Source organism: Engraulis encrasicolus, chromosome 16 (genome assembly GCF_034702125.1).
Source record: "Engraulis encrasicolus isolate BLACKSEA-1 chromosome 16, IST_EnEncr_1.0, whole genome shotgun sequence".
Taxonomy (NCBI): Eukaryota; Metazoa; Chordata; class Actinopteri; order Clupeiformes; family Engraulidae; genus Engraulis; species Engraulis encrasicolus.
In genome coordinates, this window is record NC_085872.1 from 12,969,679 (window position 1) to 12,990,112 (window position 20,434).

Consider the following 20,434-nt stretch of genomic DNA (forward strand, 5'->3'; position numbering starts at 1 on the left):
ATCAGCACACATGACTGTTGGCGGCTTTTCTGCACACAACATGAGTCAGAGCTGTTTGGGGGGGTGGTAACGACCCCAGTGGTGTTCTGTGAACCACCTAATCTCCATGACACACCACACCACACAGCATCTGGCAAACACACATCACATCACAGCAGAGCAGAGCAGAGCAGATTAGGCTGGAGCAGTGGGGAGGGAAAACACAGCAGGAGGAGGAGGAGGAGGAAGAGAAGGAGGAATAAGAGAAGGAGGAAGAGGAGCAGTGAAGGGGGAAATAGAGGAGGAGGAAGATGAGGAGGAGGAAGAGGAGGAGGAGGAAGAGGAGGACAGCTCAACCAGTGCTGACACCGTCAGGTCCACTAACCACTGAAAGCAACAGAGCTTTGGATCTTGACACTGGATCAAAACAAGCAATTTTGAGTCCCAGTCCACCGAGGCTGTATTTATCAGCATATCAACTCCGCGATACATGACAAGAATATGTGCAGTTGTTTACTTGGCCTGCTAAGGTCGATGCAAGGCGGGGTTTCCTCTGCTGTGCCGGAATAATAAATTCAATCAACATTAAAAGGTGTGATGCCACTTTTAAGGAACTAAGCCGATAAGCAGCCAGCTGACCTGCCAGGGGCTGCTATCTCAAGGCCACTGAGTCAGGCAAAGGGCAGGCTACTGCATGTGGCCATACTAGTCAGGGAGCCAAACTCTCAAAAGTGCTTTAAAATGGGTTGAACCTGACATGGCTTGCCATAACATTTTTTATGTCAATAAAAACAGGACACACATGCTGACAACATTCAATAGAAAAAAATATTCTTAAATCACATTTCAATAGGATTTTGGCTCAATTTCATGCCTAAAAATGAGGTGTTTTTTCCACTTTTGTGCTACATTTTCATCTTTACCTCATTGGCAATCAAGTTCTTCTCCAAGGTTTGTCATCAAAGACTATGCCATTCTTTATATTAAGCAGTAGGAGTGATACCACAGCAAAAACTATGAAAATACAACCAAAATCAATGGATCTGTGTGGACTTCAACTTCAGAGGAGTTTACCAATGACTTACCTGAAAACAATGACCCCAGTGCCAGACAAATAAGAGCCTGGTCTTTCAGTCTGGCCTGTTGTTTTGTCTTAACTATCAGTTTGAGCACACAGGTCAGTCACTACTGTCCTCATTACTCACAGTGGTTTAACACCACCACAGACCAAACTCACGTAATCATGTTCACAGATGACAATTGCGGGGGACTCAAAAAGAACAATGATGGTTGCAGAGGGATTTGTTACCTGGCAGGCTTTATGGACTGGTGTGCCAGATCAACAATTAGTCTCAGAATGTACTATGGAGACAAAGACTAGGTTAGGTTTCTTTATTAGACGCTAATTATTAACTTCAGGGAGAGACTTGCACCCACTCCATCATCAGTGGCTTCGCTGTGGGAGACAGCAAAGCTCCCCACCTGGCCAATACAGGGCAAGAGGATTACCTTCATCACTGTCTGGAGAGGTAAGGCGCACAGCGGTACACAGCAGTCTTATTTCACTGCACAGACCCTAAAGCTTACCACACCTGGCCATCCTTCTGCTGCCATCACAAAGACGTGCAGCAATGACCTTGCTGGCCACGTACTATGACATCTATGTCCACACAATGTCCAGAGACAGTTGCTCTTTTACACTTAGATGACGCTTTTTTTGTATCCTTTTTTTATCCTGTAGTTAAACCTGATCCATTCAGGTCCGTCACTGTTTACCAACAGGGTTCTGCTTTTTTCAATACATGTCATGATGTTATGTTTTGTATTTTTTTATTTCATTTTACAGCTACAATAAATCTAAAAGCCATACGGATTTCATGGCATTTATATGATGTTAGTAATTTTGTCAGTAGTGGCAATAGCAAGGGCTGTGCCAATATGTTAATGGCTTTTCTGGTAAATAATCTTGCAAATTATGCATCAAAGGTGTGATATTTGCCAAAGAATAGGAGATGTCTGTGTTATCACTGTACCTGTTCCAATAATCTGGCGAAGTCCGGCTTCATGAGCAGGTCAAACAGTAGTCTCACTGAGTGGAGGTCGATGCCTGGGATTTTGGGATTCGTTTTGAAATGGCCATCGTCACTGAAACAATGTGAACAGAAATTGATTATAATGACAGAGAGCATATATAAAAAAATGAATAACAGTTTTGGAGGATTAAACATTTTAAACAAATGCAGTGTTCAATGTCTCCTTGTTTACTGTCACAATGAATGTTCGTATTTCATTTAGCTTGAAAATTATAGAAGAAGCGCAACACTGCTACAATTACGGTCGGTCTGACTGACCGAAACATCAGCTTTCACATTAAGACCGCATTTGAGGCAGAGTTGCGCTTCTCCAATAATTTTGAAATGATTTCCATTGATATAGCTGCACCTGCAAACAAAGATTCAAGGTGTGCAGGCCACCTCCTCCATTCTACTTGAAGTATTTCATTTAACAGAATGCCTGCCATATTGCGAGTGTTGAGCTGAATTACATTTGTGTCCACTTAAGCGGATGACTTCAGGACATTTGGCACTCTATGAGAAGGGGTGATGGTATAGTATACGGCGGGCAGGTGGCACAGGCTGCCCTGGCACATAGCACGGGTTGGCATGTTAAATTTGGGTGTGTCCAACTCAACCCGTCAGTCCTAGTCTCTTTAATCTACACCCCCCCCCCACCCCCTTTTGCTCGCCTCCTGCATCTTAGAAGAATGTGCAGATCATTGGGCAGAGGGTAAAGGCAGAGAGAATACAGGAGGAGTAGAATGTCAAGTATCTTTGGTAACAGAGAATGAAAAATATTTCATCATTTTTCGCTCATCTGAAACTGATAACCGTGGTCACCATTGCAGAGACAAAAATGTGAAATCTCAGTGGAGGAAACTAGCAAGAATTTGTACTCTTTTTTTTACATTACCTTATTTACAGTATCTAAAGCGATTCATGCCCAGGGCATTGGTTACAGTCCCTGGAGCAGTGTGGGGTTAGCCAGTGCCTTGCTCAAGGGCACCTCAGTCATGGAGTGTGGTGGGGAGTGATAAGGGTGGGATTTGAAACTGCAATCCTCTGATCCAAAAGCCCATCTCCTTAACCACTAGGCCACGGCTGCCCCCAGCTGACCTCTGTATTAGTATCCTAACATGCACCCTACTACATATGTACAGGGCCAAGTTCAAAGTTGTGGCCGATGTCAACAGCTGACTGTCATCCAAGAGCCCTGATGATGGATGCATGTGAGATTTCACTCTAATGCTAGTTGATATCTAATGCTAGTTGATATCTAATGCTGGCATAAGAGTGATTCCATGACATCAGATCTATCTCACATCCGTCAAGGCCAAGTACCAATGATTCAGTATTCAAGTCAGTGCCAGGTACTGAACATGACTCCTGACAAGCATGACCTTATCAAGTACACTGCGTTTACAGCCTTTAAAGAGTGTTACAGAAGATAGATCGATGACTTCTTTAGCTGTCCAGAGTACTTTTTGTAGGTTTTTTTCTTTTGCCTGGAGCAGTTTTAAATGTTGCATCATGTGGAGAGGTGAAATGATAACTGCAAGTTTTGGAAAGAGGAGGTTTATTTTTGCTGATGAAGGCACAGAAAATCATTCCCATGACCTGCACGTACACATGACTTCTTGTTTTTGTTTCCATTGTAAAGATCGGCCTCTAGTTACTGACCTGGCTGAACACACCCGGCCTTATAGAGGTCAGATGCAAGAAATAAAAACACAGCCGCCCAGGGCTGGACTGGCCATCTGGCATACCGGGCATTTCCCGGGGGCCCCTATTATATTTTCAGAAATGTAAAAAAATATATACTGAAAATAGGGGCCCACGAGGGTGCGGGGCCCACCGGTGAGTCAGTTCTGTGCCTCCAATTATGAGGGGCCCCCTTAAGCCAAAAGTGTCCGGGCTCTATTTCTCTCCCAGTCCAGTCCAGCAGCCGCCCACCCCACACCAACCTCCACAGAGTCCAAAACCTAAACCCTGGGCTGCGTCCAACATGCACAACACAAGACTACGCTAAAAAGCAACCAGAACTCACCTTTGGTCCAGAAAGCTGGCATTCCAACATGCAGTGGATGAGAGCAATAGAATGGCATCGCTGTGGAAAGACAACCCGATCAGTCTCTTTTTTATTTTAATCTGTGGGGTTGTGAGTTTGTCTGACAGATGGCAGGTAATAGGGCTGCTCGATTATGGGAAAAATCAATATCACGATTATTTCATTCAATGTTGATATCACATTTTTTTAAACAATAAAAAAAACAAAAAAACAATTGTGCCAAACGATTCACAATCTAAACTCCCTTCAGCAGTGTGAGTGGAGAGCCATGGAGAAACACACAGTGGTGTTCTGCACGAGTGTTGGGTAGCAATTCTACTCTGTGCTCGCAATGGCTCATATGGAGGAGAATGTATTGCGCATAGCATGGCCTACTTATGGCAGTATAGACAAATGACAAAAAAAATGTTTCAAATAGATATTATGAAATCTGATATCATTTGACAGCAATATTGATATCGCGATATAAGTTGGATATATTGCACAGCCCTAGCAGGTAATAGTTCATAATGCAGAGATGATGAAATTCATTTAAGGCTGCACTGCAGACATATCTGACACAGCCCTGCATAACAGTGTCTTACTTAAAATAAAATAAATAAAATAAAATTATTATTATTATTACTTGGTCGTGCTGGAGTCAGTGGTGTCGGACATCTTTATTCTCAGCATGTTCAAGCTCTCGTAATTAATTAGTGAGATACTCCTGGAGGTGTTGATCACGCGGAAGTCTTCTGGGACAGCGCAGTCCTGTGAACATAGCAGTCACACAACAGGGGTGAGATCTCCCGATTTGACAAAAACAGGATTGTCAGCAGCCACCACAGACACACAAACTGAACGAATCCTTAGTCATAACAAGCGCAATGCCTTCCACGTTCAAAAATGTAATTGCCCTTACATTACTGTTTGCAGCAGACGTAATAAGGGGTTGTGCATTTTACATTTGACTTTAAATATGGTGTGCAACTACATGAATGTAAGCACAAATGCAAAATTTTGCTACTGCGTGCAGCTACATGAATGTAAACGCAAATGCAAAGTCTTGCAACTGTGTGCAACTGCAATAACGTAAGCACACATGCAAAATCTTGGAACTGTGTGTAGGACAACGTTTGACTAGTAGCACCCCCTGGTGGATGGGGAAATGTACAGCATTATCCACTTGACTACTGGTAACCAAGGCCAAAGTCAGTCAATCATTACACCAAAACAAAAGACCATGCACCATGCAGTACCTTCCAGTTACTCAGTTTCACTATCCAACATTTGCCGGAAGTCACATCATTAATACAAAATCTGCCCACAACTCAAACCATGACCAAACCATCCCATTGGCAGCAGCGTTAGCCATTCAGTGCAATTACTCACGTCATCAGTGCCATACAGCAAGAAGTTATGGTTTCCTCCGCAGTGGATTTTCTTTATAGTTAAATGTTCAGGGTCTAAAAATGGAAGAGAGAAATAGAAGAAAGAAAAAAACTTAAAATTCAAATATGAGCTATCCATATTCTGGCTACCTTCAATAGAGGAAAGCCTTTATGTTTTAAGAGGGTCAACGTGGACAAATGAATGAAAAAACACAAGATTGAATATGCTTTGGCAATATGCACAACTGAAACATCCAACACGTAATCCGTAACATGTGTATTTCAAACCTATTTTGGCAAAGCACCTCACAGATATCTCACTGCAGAGTCCCTGTACCACTACGTATACCACTAGGGGTACGTAAGCACACCTCAGGGTACGTGGACAAATGTAATAATAACAAATATGTAGACTGTCACTTTGGGATAGAGGAGCAGATATAGAGCATGAGTGAGGGGGTACTCATCATATGACAAAGTTGCTTAGGGGGTGCGCAGTCTACATCTGTGGTGTGTGCTGGTGTTGCCAGCGTGGAGGCCTCTTAAGGCATCTGTTTACCCTGCACTGAGCCTCTCCTGCAGCAGCAAACAGCTGCTGTCATGCTGGCCCTCAATCTGCCTGCCCATGACGCCTCACTCACTCCTTCTGAAGAAAAATAAACATTTTGACAAGTACACTTACAAATAAATAGCAACTATCTTCCTACTATATACGGCACACAATATGTTAAGTTTTAGGTGTTCTTTTTTTCATATGCTCATTTACCACGTCCTGTTATTTTTGCATTTTAATACAGAACTCTAAAGGTGTATGATGAAACAGGGGACACACAAGGTAATATCATTACAACTGAACAAAGTGGCGAAATATTATCAACTTTTAGTGTGTGTGTGTGTGTGTGTGTGTGTGTGTGTGTGTGTGTACGGACACGAGAGAGAGAAGATAAGAGTCAGATCTGCACAATAGATAATGACATTGCAGGTTGTGTACCAGTGCAGTCAAGAAGTGCAGTCTAAACTGCTCCGATCCTTCTCACCTGTGGAGTGTATCTTCAGTGTGCAGGTGGGGGAGACGTTGCGGATTGGCACTGGGGTCTTGGTGTCAGCTTTAGCGCCAGTGCCCAGCTGCCCGTCGTCATTGCAGCCAAAGGCGTACACCAAACTGGACGACGGCACAAAGGCCAGGGTGTGGTGCCTGAATACATGATGCACAAAAAAAACAAAGCTGTGTGGTCAAACCGCCAACATGAAACAAACACACCACTCCAACAATACAGTGCGGCCAGAGGTGTCAAAAATAAAAGTAAAATTGTGGTGTCGTTACAACATTAGCACATAGGCCTGTAAAGGTACACTGTATTGTATCTGTACCGAACCGAACAGACCTGTACCGAACCGAACAGTGCTGTACCGAAAGGTAGATTGACCGGCAACTCTGTTCATGTTTTTACATGATGCTGCCACTACATGCCGTGGCTCATACCGAACGCTGAGAATGCAAGAAAAAAACAGGTGTAGAGGCTTGTTCTTTGTGAGACTTTGAGAAAAGTACTATTTCTTACACTGATGAAATCTCCTACCCAAAGTAGCAGTTTGTGTGTATTTCCCTTTTATATTATACTGTACAGAAAATGTACCGAACCGTAACCCCCAAAACCGAGGTACATACCGAACCATGATTTTTGTATACCGCTACACCCCTACCAGCACATGATATTACAGAGAAGAGATGAGATTACAACACTAGCACATGGTATTACATAGCTGTTACACCATTTACTCAATTGTAACTACTAACTACATAGATAGACTGTGTTGTTACTGAAAAACACTAAAAACCCTTCAACGACCCAACACAAACTTGATCCAACCAGTAGAGTCAGCTGATTGTAAGACAAGTACACAGGTCTACTTTTTACTCAGATAAGTTACCTAAGCTGAAAGAAAACCGTATGCCTTTTTTTTTTTTTTTACTTTTACTTTTGACACCTCTGAGTGCGGCTGACGATGAATACTGAGCAGAGCCCACAATGACACCACAAGTCACATTATTAGCAGGTGATGTGCCAAACTCTCAATTCCTCATGCAAAAATGCCCTACATGGACATTGTGGGTTTTTGGTCTGTCTCAGCTGAAACTATTTAATGACAGCTACTGAAGTGATCCCTCTAAGCTTTAACATCAGCAGTTCTGTGCTAAATAATTATGTTTTCTTTTGTACAAGGCATAGCCTCTCTGATTACCACTCTTTCATATTCCATCACGTCAGGCACAACTAGTATTCCTTCATATCTTGAACATGTGCTTTCTTTTTCCAAAAACAACAGCATTAGCCTTAAGTATTGAGGATCAGTGCCATCTGACCTAGCATAGCTTTAGTTTGCAGGGTGTGGCAGCTTGTGCACACATGAGTGGCATACCAAAACACCACCTCTTTACTGCAATAACAACCCTGCTGAGGGCAAGTCTATTGAAAATTAAAGTAAGTCAAATCACAACAAAACAGAAGGTTAGTCTCCAAGAACAACAATCATGGTGTAACACTGACCACCTTGAGCAATAACACAAAGCAAAGGATCAGACTGAACTTCATGGCACAAGGGGAAATAAATAATTGTTTGTTTCTAGATTCTCTGGATATACCATGTTTTTCCCATTAGAACACCAGCATCTTCTTAGCACTCTGTTTTGGCTTAACAATCATTAACACACATCACACCATTGCAACTATACAGAAAAGTGTCAGTGTTACTGTTCTGGGTGTGGGCTACAGGAATTTGAGGTGCGTCAAGAGAGAGGGATGTTGAGGTGATGAGGGGTACCTGCCACAGGCGATTTGGGACACCTCTGTACCCATGAGCTCCAGGACTCTGCGGGGGAGGGGTTCGTTGTTGGTGGAGTCATGACCCAGTTGACCTCTTGAACCACTTCCAAACGTGAACAGACCGCCATCCTGCCCAATCACAACATAAACGGGTCACAGACGTCCAACATGGAACAAACATAAACGGGTCAAAGACGTCCAACGTCCATTCAATTTTCGCTTACTGTAACTGCAAAAAAAAAAGTTTGTAAATTCTTTGTTTGCCTTGGCTTTCATGCATTCACTTGAAAAGAATGTTTTTGTACAGTTACAGTAAGCAAAAGTATCCCTTGGCACTGAAGGACAATTTCATGTTGGACGTCTTTGACCCAAACGTGCAGAGCCTCAGCTTGCATTCTGAGAGTTACACTTTCATCAGGGCGCCTTCACATCAACAGCAGAATGAATGGTGGCTGCCAAAAGAGCATGCCTGTCCAAACCAGTTACTCAAAATGCACGGATAGCCAATGTAAATACGGGCAAGGAAATGCCAGTTTGCACCACATTCTAGTTTGCATGGTACATACCCACAATTTTACTCCCTCGCACGGAAAAAAGAATAGACATAATGACAAGTAAGATTGTGAATTTTTGTACTGCTTTCTTCAACATTATTTAATTTCCATATTTTTTAAAACATTCCAAAACCCATCCAATTATCCAAAATTACATCTTAGTATGTAAAACAACACAGTAGTGTGACCGGTGATGGTATTGGAGTTAAGTTGTAGGCAGAGGAACTTTTTTCTGAAGAAGTTCATTTGATAGACTTCTTCAGTTTAGACGAACAAACGAATCGTATTCACGTTCCAAACAGAAGTTGCCAACTGCTTCCAACTACAGTAAACTCTTCTGACTAAACTGACCTTGATAAATAAGAATCTTCACAAGCCAGTGAGCGCTAGATCAGAACACCACACCCACCTTTGTTAGTGCGGCTGTATGCTCTTCTCCACAGCTGATGTAAACTACTTTCTGTGATCGAAGGAACTTTATGTGGCAAGGGACTGCACGATCTGAAGGAATCAGACACAAAGACATAATGAATGTCCTGAGCCAAACCAATGATTAGGAAATAGCTGGAATTCGGCTGAACATTTGGCTTTTCAGGCCAAATAAGTCAACCAAGTCTATCACTACCTCTGCACATTTACTTCTATACACCTACTCTCTAAACTAGTATCCTCATGTACACTTGAAAACACATACACACACACAGGCTGCAACTGGTATGGTTTAAAATAAATTGTTTCATTTAAAAATTCCATGACAAGGGAGGCGCTGTGGCACAGCGCGCTAAGCCCCCCACATTTGGGCTTACAGTACATGCCCACAGGGACGGTTCAAGTCCGGCCGGGGTCATTTCCCAAACCTACCCCATCTCTCTCACAATTGTTTCCTGTCTCCTCTCATAATGTCCTGTCATAATAAAGGCCAAAAAAATCAAAAAATACTTTTTTAAAAATTCCATGACTTGTACCTTGCTCATCATTCAGGCCTAGCTGTCCAGCGGTGTTCTTCCCCCAGCCAAAGACGGCCCCTGAGAGGGAGAGGGCAAAGCTGTGGTCTCCTCCAGCACTGATCTGAGACAGGGGGATGCCCGCCAGAGACTTGAGGGGCTGGGGGGACAGCGTGCTGGGCTCCCCTTTCCCAAGACCCAGCTGACCATTGGAGTTCTGGCCCCACGTGAATAACTGACCATCTGAGGAGTAGCAGTAAATACAGTATATATGAATGAGGATTCCAATCACAATTCTCAATGTCTAAGTGATCAAATCAATTTACACAATACTATAATACTATGTTGTTAATAGTGTCATTAAATGTGACACAGAAAACAAAAAAAAATATTAATGCTTGTCTGAATGCTTTAACTGAAACACAACAAACTTGTTAATGATATAACTAACTATGTCTAAGCAGGGCCGATGACAGCTTTGACCGGGCTTGGGGCACGCACACAAGCATGCTCACACAAGCACGCACGCACACCCTCCCTGTGGAGTCCTACCTCTGGAAAGTGCAATGCAGTGGTGGTTGCCACACATGACCTGGGTGATCCTATGCTCACACAACTTCTTGATCAACCTGCACAATGACATTTGGAACACACAATATTAACGTCTCCTAACACATAAATCTACTTGCTGCAAAGACAAGTCATGAGATTTTTTTAAGGGCTGACCATGATACCAAAGTGAAATATTCATCACACACAAGATACATTTTAGTTTCTCGAGGGAACATGGAGGTGTATGTTTCAATTTCTAGATGATTTTTTGGCATTATTATTTTTTTCATGCAATGCTCTCAAGATCAGACCTGATGGCCGTACTATACCTGGGTACTCTCACAGTCTCCTCCGCCATGCCCAGCCCCAGCTGGCCCTCGCTGCCTGCACCCCAGGAAAACACCTGGCCATGCTCATTCACCGCCAGCGAGTGAGCAGAACCGCAGGACACACCAGCGATCTTCTGAGCATCCAGAGCCCCCACCAGCTCTTTGAAAGGAGAAAATAATTTTTAAAAAGATGTGAAGACAGACAGTTAGACAAATGTTTAGTCAGTGTAAGAACTCCAACATCAATAGCCTTACCACAACACCCCCCAAACTACTGACTCTGGTCTTGACACACGATTTGCAAAATGCAAACAGGTCAACCTCATCGGTATTACAACTCTGTCTGTGTCTAGGCTACCTTTGCCAATCTCTTCTCCCCCAAAACAACTCTTTGCTGTAACAGGGATACTCAAAGCTGCAGAAAAAAAGTTTATCATCACTGTTTTGTCTATGTTGCATGATTTTAAATCAGTTAAAAAGAAAGTCAACAACCATCATGGACAAGAAAAAAAATTCTACTGGCAGATTAAAAATGGGTGAAGACGGCAATGAGATGCACAATCAACTGGCAAATAGAGAGCAGGGGCCTAAGAAGCTGGTTCAGGAGTAAACCAGGTTAAGTTAAGAGGTTACATTTAGGCTAACATTTTAGGGTAACACTTCCAAATAAGGGGCCATAATTAACAGCAAATTAGCTATAACCTAATACTTAAGTAAGGGTTAATAATCACTACTTAACGCCACATTAGACACATATTAATTGCTATTAATGCATATGTTAAACATTAGTAAGCAGTTACGTATCTATTAGATAACTATTACCATGTGTCACAAGTTCATAGCATATAATTATTTAACTAATAGATAAGTAAGGGTACAGTTAATAGTTAAGTAAACTTAGCTATTAGGTCATACTTAACTAAGGACCTAACTTAACACTTACTTATACAAAAGCAAGGCATATCTAATGAATAAATAATACCGAAATATTGTTGTCTGTAGATTGTGTACCCATCATGCACTGCACTTCTTGGAGCTAATATTCTCAAACATTAACTTAATTATCACAAAGGAATGGTTTAGTTTCGCTTCAAAACTATTACTCTTCATAATGTTCTGCATTTATTGTAGGGTTTTTACCATTAAAATTAATAAGTGGTATATGAAAAAATTACATCTCATCACTCAACCATCATTGAGAAGTGTACGTCCAATCCTTGCTATATAATGACTCCTGTTGCCATTATTACAGTGATTTGAACGAGTGAAAACTAGATGTCACAGTAGATTAATTACTTAACTATTAGGTATGCTCAGCCAACTCTATTATAAGGGTCCTACACACCAATATCTATTGATTAATTAACCATTAGTTATCCGCAGCCAACTCTAATATAAGGGTCCCAAACACCAATATCTATCTATTAATTAACCATTAGTTGTCCTCAGCCAACTCTAATATAAGGGTCCCAAACCCCAAGATTTATGTATTATTTATCCATTAGTTATGCCTTACTTTTGTATTAAGTAAGTGTTAATTTTGGTCCTTAGTTAAGTATGACCTGAGCTACTTAACAATTAACTGTGCCCTTACTTATCTATAAGTTAAATAATAATATGCTATTAACTTGTAACTTGTAACACAAGGTAATTGTTATCTAATAGTTAAGTAACTGCTTACTAATGTTCAACATATGCATTAATAACAATTCATATGTGTCTAATGTGGCATTAAGTAATGATTATTAACCCTTACTTAAGTATTAGGCTGTAGCTATTTTACTGTTAATCATGGCCCCTTATTTGGAAGTGTTACCCATTCTTGATATTGAAAGATCACACTGCCCCATACACTACAACACCAATAACACATGTGTACACAGTGTAATAACAGATGTTGGCTGGCATTCAGGTCTTTTTTAACTGGTGGCTAAAAAGCTCTAAACAGTTAAAGTTGATTCGGTCAGCCACTGGTTAAACGACTATCGGTTAACATCTCTACTCTCATTGCAATACAATGGTTCTTCTATGCGCCTGCCTGCGAAGAAAACAATGCATAACTTACAGCATGCACTGTACCAGTAAGACCCACAATGCATGCAGCAGCCATGCTACTACAGCACCGTCAGGCTTCTATTTTTGTCCTGCTCTAGCGTGTGTTTATAAGTTGGACAGACAAAACTATTTCGCATCACTGCTCAAAACGCTCATGGAGAGGCCTTCCAAAATGGCGAACTAACACGTTAAATATTCAACAGAAAGCCATTTAGCCATTATAGAAATGATGACATGTTAAAGGGGAACTGCATGGTATAAAAAAGCTAGAACAGAGATGGTCCTTTTCGCCAAAAAGGAACCTGGAAAAAAACGTCTGCTAAATGCCTAAGCCCATTCTGGGAAAGGGTGCCCTCTGCCTATAAAAACCTAACTATATCAGCCTCCGAAGCACATAAAAACATGAAATAAGTTGCATTTAAAAGCTAGGACCCTCATCTTGCAATATGTTCATACAACTCCAACATACCCACATTTTTAATTAACTCAAATCTCAAGAGCCTGAATGCAGCGTGTATGTCACTCCAGGTACCAAAGGTCAAACGACGTAAACGCTGCTTCAGGCTAAAATGGGTTAAATTCTAAGAGAGTTTTAACATGATGAAGGAGAACCAGTCATATGTTGACATGGTGTTCCCATCTGAACTTGAAATACGAATGCTGTGCAACACATTCACCAGCTCAAACAATATGATCTGAAACCAACACTGCAGCATATCTGGAATTTCTTACTTTCATGTCTGGCTTGCCAACAGAAAGTAAAAATAAAACTAATTTCTACCGTCCAGTACTACGTATGGTTGCCACCTTCAGATAACTGTCGATGAGCTCTTGGTGCACTTTGGGGTTTAGGTGTTATTTTAGCCTGATATATGACTTAAACAATACATTCTCTCTATGTGTGTTTAACACGGACAATGGTTAGGATGCATCTTATGGTGAGGCAGCTGGCCTAGTGGCCAATACTGCAAGTCCTAAGTATGCATCATGCTTAGATGTGGTTCACCTGAAGCATCAGCACCCCTGAAAAGCCATAATTATCAAGACGGTAACTGGTCACATGTGATGATGTGATGAAGCTAAGCTACGGAAGAACCTACTGAATAGTACTGTGAACAAAGAAATCTTAACAACATCCATGTGGCTCATATACTGTAACACTTCCCATTGTGTATACAGCATGCACCACTGAATGTTGACACAACCCCTCTGAAGCATAAAAGCTCGCCTAACAGGAACTGAACAAAAAATCCTCTAGCATCCAGGTCATCTTATCACTCAGCCTCTTCCCTTTTGGCCTGGGCGACTTTTCTATGACAATTCTGATCTCTGTCCAGCTATCACAGGACACAGCCGCTCACATGAAGTCACACATGATCAAAACAGCTGTTAGCTACTGTAGGTCCTGGGAAATAAGTAGAGGTGCTCCGATTGCTCGGCTGCCGATCATGACCGGCCGATAATGGCCAAAAATAGCCTGATCGGTGATCGGAAAAACATGCCGATCAAAAAAACGATCGAGAGATATTAAATTCCTCACGCAACCATTTGCCTTTACACCTGGCGCTGCATGTAGGCGCTGGCTCTGCACAGCTGCAACTGCACCAAAAGAAGGCATCTTTGCTTGTCTATAACTTTTCGCCATTCCCCCCTTCATTTCCACCATTCATAACCATATCTGCATCAACAATGATCTGATTTTCCGATCCATGCGCCGTTTACCTGAGTGACAATGTAATTTGCGATTGAGTACTCGCCAGTGAGCCATGTTACGTTATAACCTGTGTAGTTGCCTTGGTCAGCACGCAATAACTTCACGTTGTCAGCACAAACATGTCAATTATTGTTTTCAAAGTTGTAATTGGCAGTCAGTCGATTAGTTTGATAGTCGCTGAAACACCAAACGGCGACAGATGTGGTTAAAACTTGAGAGAGAGATTCAGAACGGTAGTGGAGCACTGCAACTGTGGACGGTGACAGAGAGGGGAGGGGCTCTCCTCACGAGGCTGCTCATTTAAAGCGACAGGTTGTTTTTTTCTCGTATGTGGAAGACTATTTGATGTAATGTTTCAGTTTCAATTCAATCTTAAATAGTTTAGTTATTCTATGCAATAACTTATACATTGATTAATACTGTAGACTGTATTACCAACACTAGTCTGAAAGATAATAATAATAACAATAATAATAATAATAATAATAATAATAATAATAGTAATAATAATAGCCTAATAATAGACATGTGCAAATTAAGATTGATTGGTTTATGGGCAGAAATGGTATTCAATAAGGATAATTAATAGGCTATTAAAAAAATAGGAAATCATTTTTGTGATCGGCAATGATCGGTAATCGGCAGATAAAGATTTTTGGTGATCGGTATCGGTGATCGGACCCAAAAAATGGTGATCGGAGCACCTCTAGAAATAAGGAATGGTATCCACTCAGCCTATGGCCAGTAAAAGATTAAGCTACCATGTGGACACCTTGGATGAGCAGTCGTATATTAAAACCTAAAAGAATCTGCCAAAGGTCTGCCTCCAAAGCATTAATCCAACCTTCATATCATGCAGTGACTGGAGAGATTAACAGCGTAGAGCCGTCCAATGGTTATCTACATTTCATTTATCAAAACGTTCTCCATCACTAAGGTAGCAATTGACAGAAGAACAAGTCTAGAGAAACTGAAGATCAACATATGATGATTAAACCACACTGCCCAAATATACCGGGATTGTCTGTGTCAATATCTTTAATAGATATTGGCTGGGTATTAGAAACCCGTATGTGATTGGGACGGCAACTGGCACAGCAACAATTCTGTTAAACAAGCCAATCAAAGGATAAGAGTTAGTAGGCTAGCAAATTACATTTTATGTAAACGGAAGTTTAGGCCTGCAGATTCAGATGACATATGAGCTGTTCATTCATTCAGTGTGTGTGTGTGTGTGTGTGTGTGTGTGTGTGTGTGTGTGTGTGTGTGTGTGTGTGTGTGTGTGTGTCCAAGACCATCACCTGGATTGCTTCCAGCCTTCTCATGGCCCAATTGCCCGCTGCTGTTGGAGCCGCATGTGTACACACTCCCATCATGCAACAGGAACAGCGAGTGCTTCCCCCCACAGGCCACCTCCTTCAAGGCCCGTCCACCAAACCCCCGGCAGGTCCGAGGCTCTATGACCGACCCCTCCAACTGTCCAACACCAGCAAGCTGTCCGAAAGACGCACTACCCCAGCATAGCAGCATGGCTCCACAGGGCAGATGGGAAGACAGAACAACAGATAGAGAATGGATGCAGGAATGGAGGGTGACAGGCAGGGAAGAACTTCAGGCTTGGTGGTCCTGCCTTCCCCTTTTCCCAAGAGTGACAAGCCTGTGTGGGAGAAGGAAATGCTGGTATTAGAAATAATAATCACGTTAGTGTTAGAGAGACCGTCACCACCAGCTCTGACTGAAAGCTTCAGAACATTGTTATTAAGTGGTATTTTCAGGATGACAGCAAGATGAGGTGACGGTTGGGGATGGATGCCTGGGAGAGGTGGGGCAGGGCAGGCTGACGTGTGTGGCGGCGGCCGAGACACGAGACAGATAAGGAACTTTCCTTAGTGTAGTTAAATAAAACTCGGCCTCCCCGTTAATCCCCCTTGTAAGCTGCGATCTGCCAAGTCAACACACTAAACTGTGCAATGTCCCCGAAACGGCATTGCGTTTATGTGAGCTAAACCTTCGGAGTTTCAGTGAGAGAGCAATGATGGGCCAAGCCTAGATGCTTCATCCACCCCAATGACGCCTAGGAAATCTTTGCCCCAACCTCAAAACATCCCGTTCCCAACCTTGACGTTGATAGAAGCTGAACACACTGATAACTTAATGTGGATACACGAATGGTTTAAAAGGATGATGGCATGGCATGCATCGGATTGTGGTTTGCTAGTGACTGGCATAGCTATCTAAAGAGTGCAATTATTATCGAGCAGATGCAACTCGAGAATCATATCAATAATAAACGCGGTCTTGAAAGCTTGAAATCACACCATAACTGGAGACTGCGTTAAACAGAAAATACCTCATGATGGCTCTGATTACTGCTGTCATTCGTCTAGTGCTAACTGCTTCGTCGCTAACACCTGAGTGACCTAACGGTTGTTAGCTGTAGCAGATATTTCACTTAGCCATCTACGCTAGCTAGCATCTGTGCTGTCAGTGTCAACATTTGTTGTAGTGATGGCAGAGTCATTAATTTGTGCAGAACAATGCCCGGGAATACTTCGTACAGCTAAGATAAATACCTATTTTTCTTCATCAGAGAAACTGGGCTCACAGACATTACCACTACTACGTTGACTATGGTCACTTTCCATATTCAGAGACGAACCATAACATCTGAACATCCTGAACTGCACGAGCGCTACCACTGTTGACTTTGCACGTCAAATTACGTAACAGCAACTAAATATATCACTGACAACGTTCATTGAAGAGTTATCTTATCTAAAGCGATGGTTTACAGTTACCGCCCCGTATACTTGCACGTTACTGTATTGAGTTTAGCTATTATTATAGCCATTTTCGGTGTACTTGGCTCACAGAAAGTCAATGAGAATAGTTCTAGAGTCGTAGATTATTATGACATGAAACTGGCACAAGTCTTAAGATGTGTTTCATGCACGTAAGAATAATCACTGCACAAGTGCACATGCATTAAATATAAGTGTAACATTATAGGTCAATAATACGAATGCATTCTGAACATAGATAGTATCGTTATTTCGGACGTCGACGAAACTGCTGCAATGACAGTAGGAGCTGGAGGTATGGCAAGCACTCCGCTTGATATTCTCCAAAGTGTAAATCGACTGCTACAGTTAGCTAACCACTTACAGTCACTTACAGCTCATTGGCGGTACCGTTGGATAAAAACTCCAACTGCAAGCGTGTCCATAGATATAGGCAAGTGGAAATACATGCCTGTTTCAAAGGAAGTGTGAATTGTAAGGTGCATGTTACCTGGGTCGACACATTCCTCGAATCTTGGGATCAGACGTTTTGACAATAACAAGGAAGTTCTGATTCGGATAATTGCTCAACGTCATCTGCCACGTGACATGCCTGAATGGGCGGGGCGCTGTGTCCAATGTTTAGGAAGTAGAAATGTATTTTCCAGGCTGCTGCTGATAGCTCGGCCACTAAAACAGTTGGACAACTATTAACATTTAAATCCTAATAATGGCCCAGGCCTACTTGAACACGATCAATGGGAAACACAAACGTATGATATATAGGCCCTATAGGACAAACATTTTTCAGAATAGCCTAAATCAATCCATAGGCCTATGATGGAGCATTGTGCAAAGACAACCAAGACAACCAGTGCTCATTTGTTTTTTTTGTTTTTTGTTGTTGTTGTTTTTTCACTGGCAACATGCCTCAGTGCAGAAGTTCAAACGTTGAACAATGATTTAAAAAAAAATAAAACAAAACTACGTTGCATTCTCACAGAAAATGCTGGAAGCAGGCTTGCCTTTTGGGGCAGAGCTGAGCAGTTTTATTTTTGATATCTCTATCCCTAAATTAAAAACAAAACTACTGAGAAAACAAGCTAAAAGAAATGTTGGAAAAATCCATCCACCCAGTCAGAAGTTATGGGCCAAACAATTCAGCCATCTTGGATTCAGCCATCTTGAAAGTGTTGTAGCTCTGCATTTTGGGGATATACTAAATTACATACATGGTATTTTAAGTTGGCTATAGCCAGGAACACAACATATGATATCATTTTGAAAATCAACATGGGTCCGAGTTGGATTCGAACTCACAACCTCCATATCTCTAATCCAGCACCTTTGCCATTGATAGGCCTACTAAATGACATACATGGTATTTTAAGTTGGCTAAGAAACACTGCATATGATATACTTTTGAAAATCAACATGGGTCCGAGTGGGATTCGAACTCACAACCTCCATATCTCTAATCCAGCACCTTTGCCATTGATACTAAATTAGGGTGACCAGACGTCCCGGTTTGGAGTTGTGTGTCCCAGATCCCGAGCAAACCCTCTCGGGACACAAATATGTCCCGGTTTTGGCCACCCACTACATTTCGCCATGTCTATCAGGGTAAATATATGGAAAAGATTACATGTTTACCTGCCACAGTTAATGGCAGCCAGCGCTTGTATAGAAAGTCTGAAGAAGTCAATTGGGATTTGTCATTCCTCCCTCTAAAATTGATCAGAATGCAGGAAATTGCATCTAAAAAATACAAATTTTACCCGCCTGCCAAATATTGTCCTTCAGTCACGCATGAAGTGTCCCGGTTTCAGACTACAAAAATCTGGTCACCCTATACTAAATGACATACATTGTATTTTAAGTTGGCTAAGGAACACTGCATATGATATAATTTTGAAAATCAACATGGGCCCGAGTTGGATTCGAACTCACAACCTCCATATCTCTAATACAGCACCTTTGCCATTGATACTAAATGACATACATGGTATTTTAAGTTGGCTAAGGAACACTGCATATGATATAATTCTGAAAATCAATATGGGTCCAAGAGGGATTTGAACTCCCAACATCCATATTGCTAATACAGCACCTTTACCATTGAGTCAAGCAGCTTGCTGTCATGAACATTCCAGCAAGACAATATCAGATTGCATTGAAGAGCTGAACAATTACTTCCAGAATGGTAGTTGCAGGTGCTCGTTAAGAATAGAATGTTGAGAGAAAGTGACAGTTGAGATGGAAGCCTGTATTGGCAGATTGACTGTATGGCAGTTAGTATTGTGCTCTAAGGCAGAGGGCAGAATCCAAACAGTTTTTAGTTTTCAGATCGCTGTTGTTAAAAAGAATTGGCGCATGTCCTGCTCACAGATTGGAGTCATATGTGTTGTCTTTCTAACAGTCCGTAGCCCCTTAATGCACGCCGTACCTCCTGTGGCACGCTGTAATAGACATTGAAAGGAAACTACTATAGTACTACACTACTATGACAGTGCACAGGGCCTTTAGTAATACATTACGACTTGGTCATTGCCATGCTGGTAACAGCTTATTTATAAAGCCGTGTCTTAAGGGGTTAATGAAGTGTATAGGTTAAACGGTTCAGTCACAAATGGTCCTCTTCTGGAAGATGTGCTGACCTCTTCAGAAAGGCACTTCAAGAGTCAATAGGAAAAGCCATTGGGCCAGCCCAGCACTTTTTACACACCTGCCATTTAAAAAGTAATGGGAGTTGGGACATGAAACTTTCACCGTTTGGAGTAATCTCATAGAGCCAGCTAACAACGTGTCAACTAAACTTCTAGGTGAAAGTGTTGATGTTTTATGAACAAAAAAAGCTTCCTGCACTCTGATCCCTAGAGGGCTGGAATGCCTGGCAGGAAGGTTCCATCCATTGTTTTCAATGAGGACCCAAATTTGCACAAAATCGCCAAAAACGGAAAAGCGACAAGAGACACGGACACGCTATATCAGTACAAATGATCTCCAAGCCGATCCGGTCGTTTTAGTGTTTGAACGGTGTCTCTATCTCGAAAGGCCTAGGAGGAGATCCATTTTCTATTTTTACAGCCCTGCACAAGAAAGCAACAAAGCAAGCAAGCAAGCAAGCAAGCATAACTAGATTGCATTCTCACAGAACATGCTGGAAGCTGGCTTGCCTTTTGGGGCAGAGCTGAGCAGTTTAATTTT

General features: G+C 41.9%; 1 protein-coding gene across 2 annotated transcripts in view; it reads right to left on the minus strand.

Annotated features, from left to right (window-relative positions):
* herc3 (HECT and RLD domain containing E3 ubiquitin protein ligase 3) overlaps positions 1–19,037 on the minus strand; it is a 46,813-nt gene extending 27,776 nt beyond the window's left edge. The window contains exons 1-13 of one of the 2 annotated variants that reach the window (XM_063218676.1): positions 17,739–19,037; positions 15,749–16,104; positions 10,679–10,838; positions 10,350–10,426; positions 9,819–10,040; positions 9,263–9,354; positions 8,298–8,428; positions 6,512–6,669; positions 6,034–6,120; positions 5,476–5,549; positions 4,730–4,854; positions 4,084–4,143; positions 2,013–2,124 (exon numbers count right to left, since the gene is read on the minus strand). In XM_063218676.1, the coding sequence (XP_063074746.1) occupies positions 2,013–2,124; positions 4,084–4,143; positions 4,730–4,854; positions 5,476–5,549; positions 6,034–6,120; positions 6,512–6,669; positions 8,298–8,428; positions 9,263–9,354; positions 9,819–10,040; positions 10,350–10,426; positions 10,679–10,838; positions 15,749–15,977 (1,527 nt within the window). In that variant the 5' untranslated portion in view covers positions 15,978–16,104; positions 17,739–19,037. The remainder of the gene's footprint in view (positions 1–2,012; positions 2,125–4,083; positions 4,144–4,729; positions 4,855–5,475; positions 5,550–6,033; positions 6,121–6,511; positions 6,670–8,297; positions 8,429–9,262; positions 9,355–9,818; positions 10,041–10,349; positions 10,427–10,678; positions 10,839–15,748; positions 16,105–17,738) is intronic. The other variant, XM_063218677.1, reaches the window with a different exon arrangement.
* Positions 19,038–20,434: the final 1,397 nt, after the last annotated feature.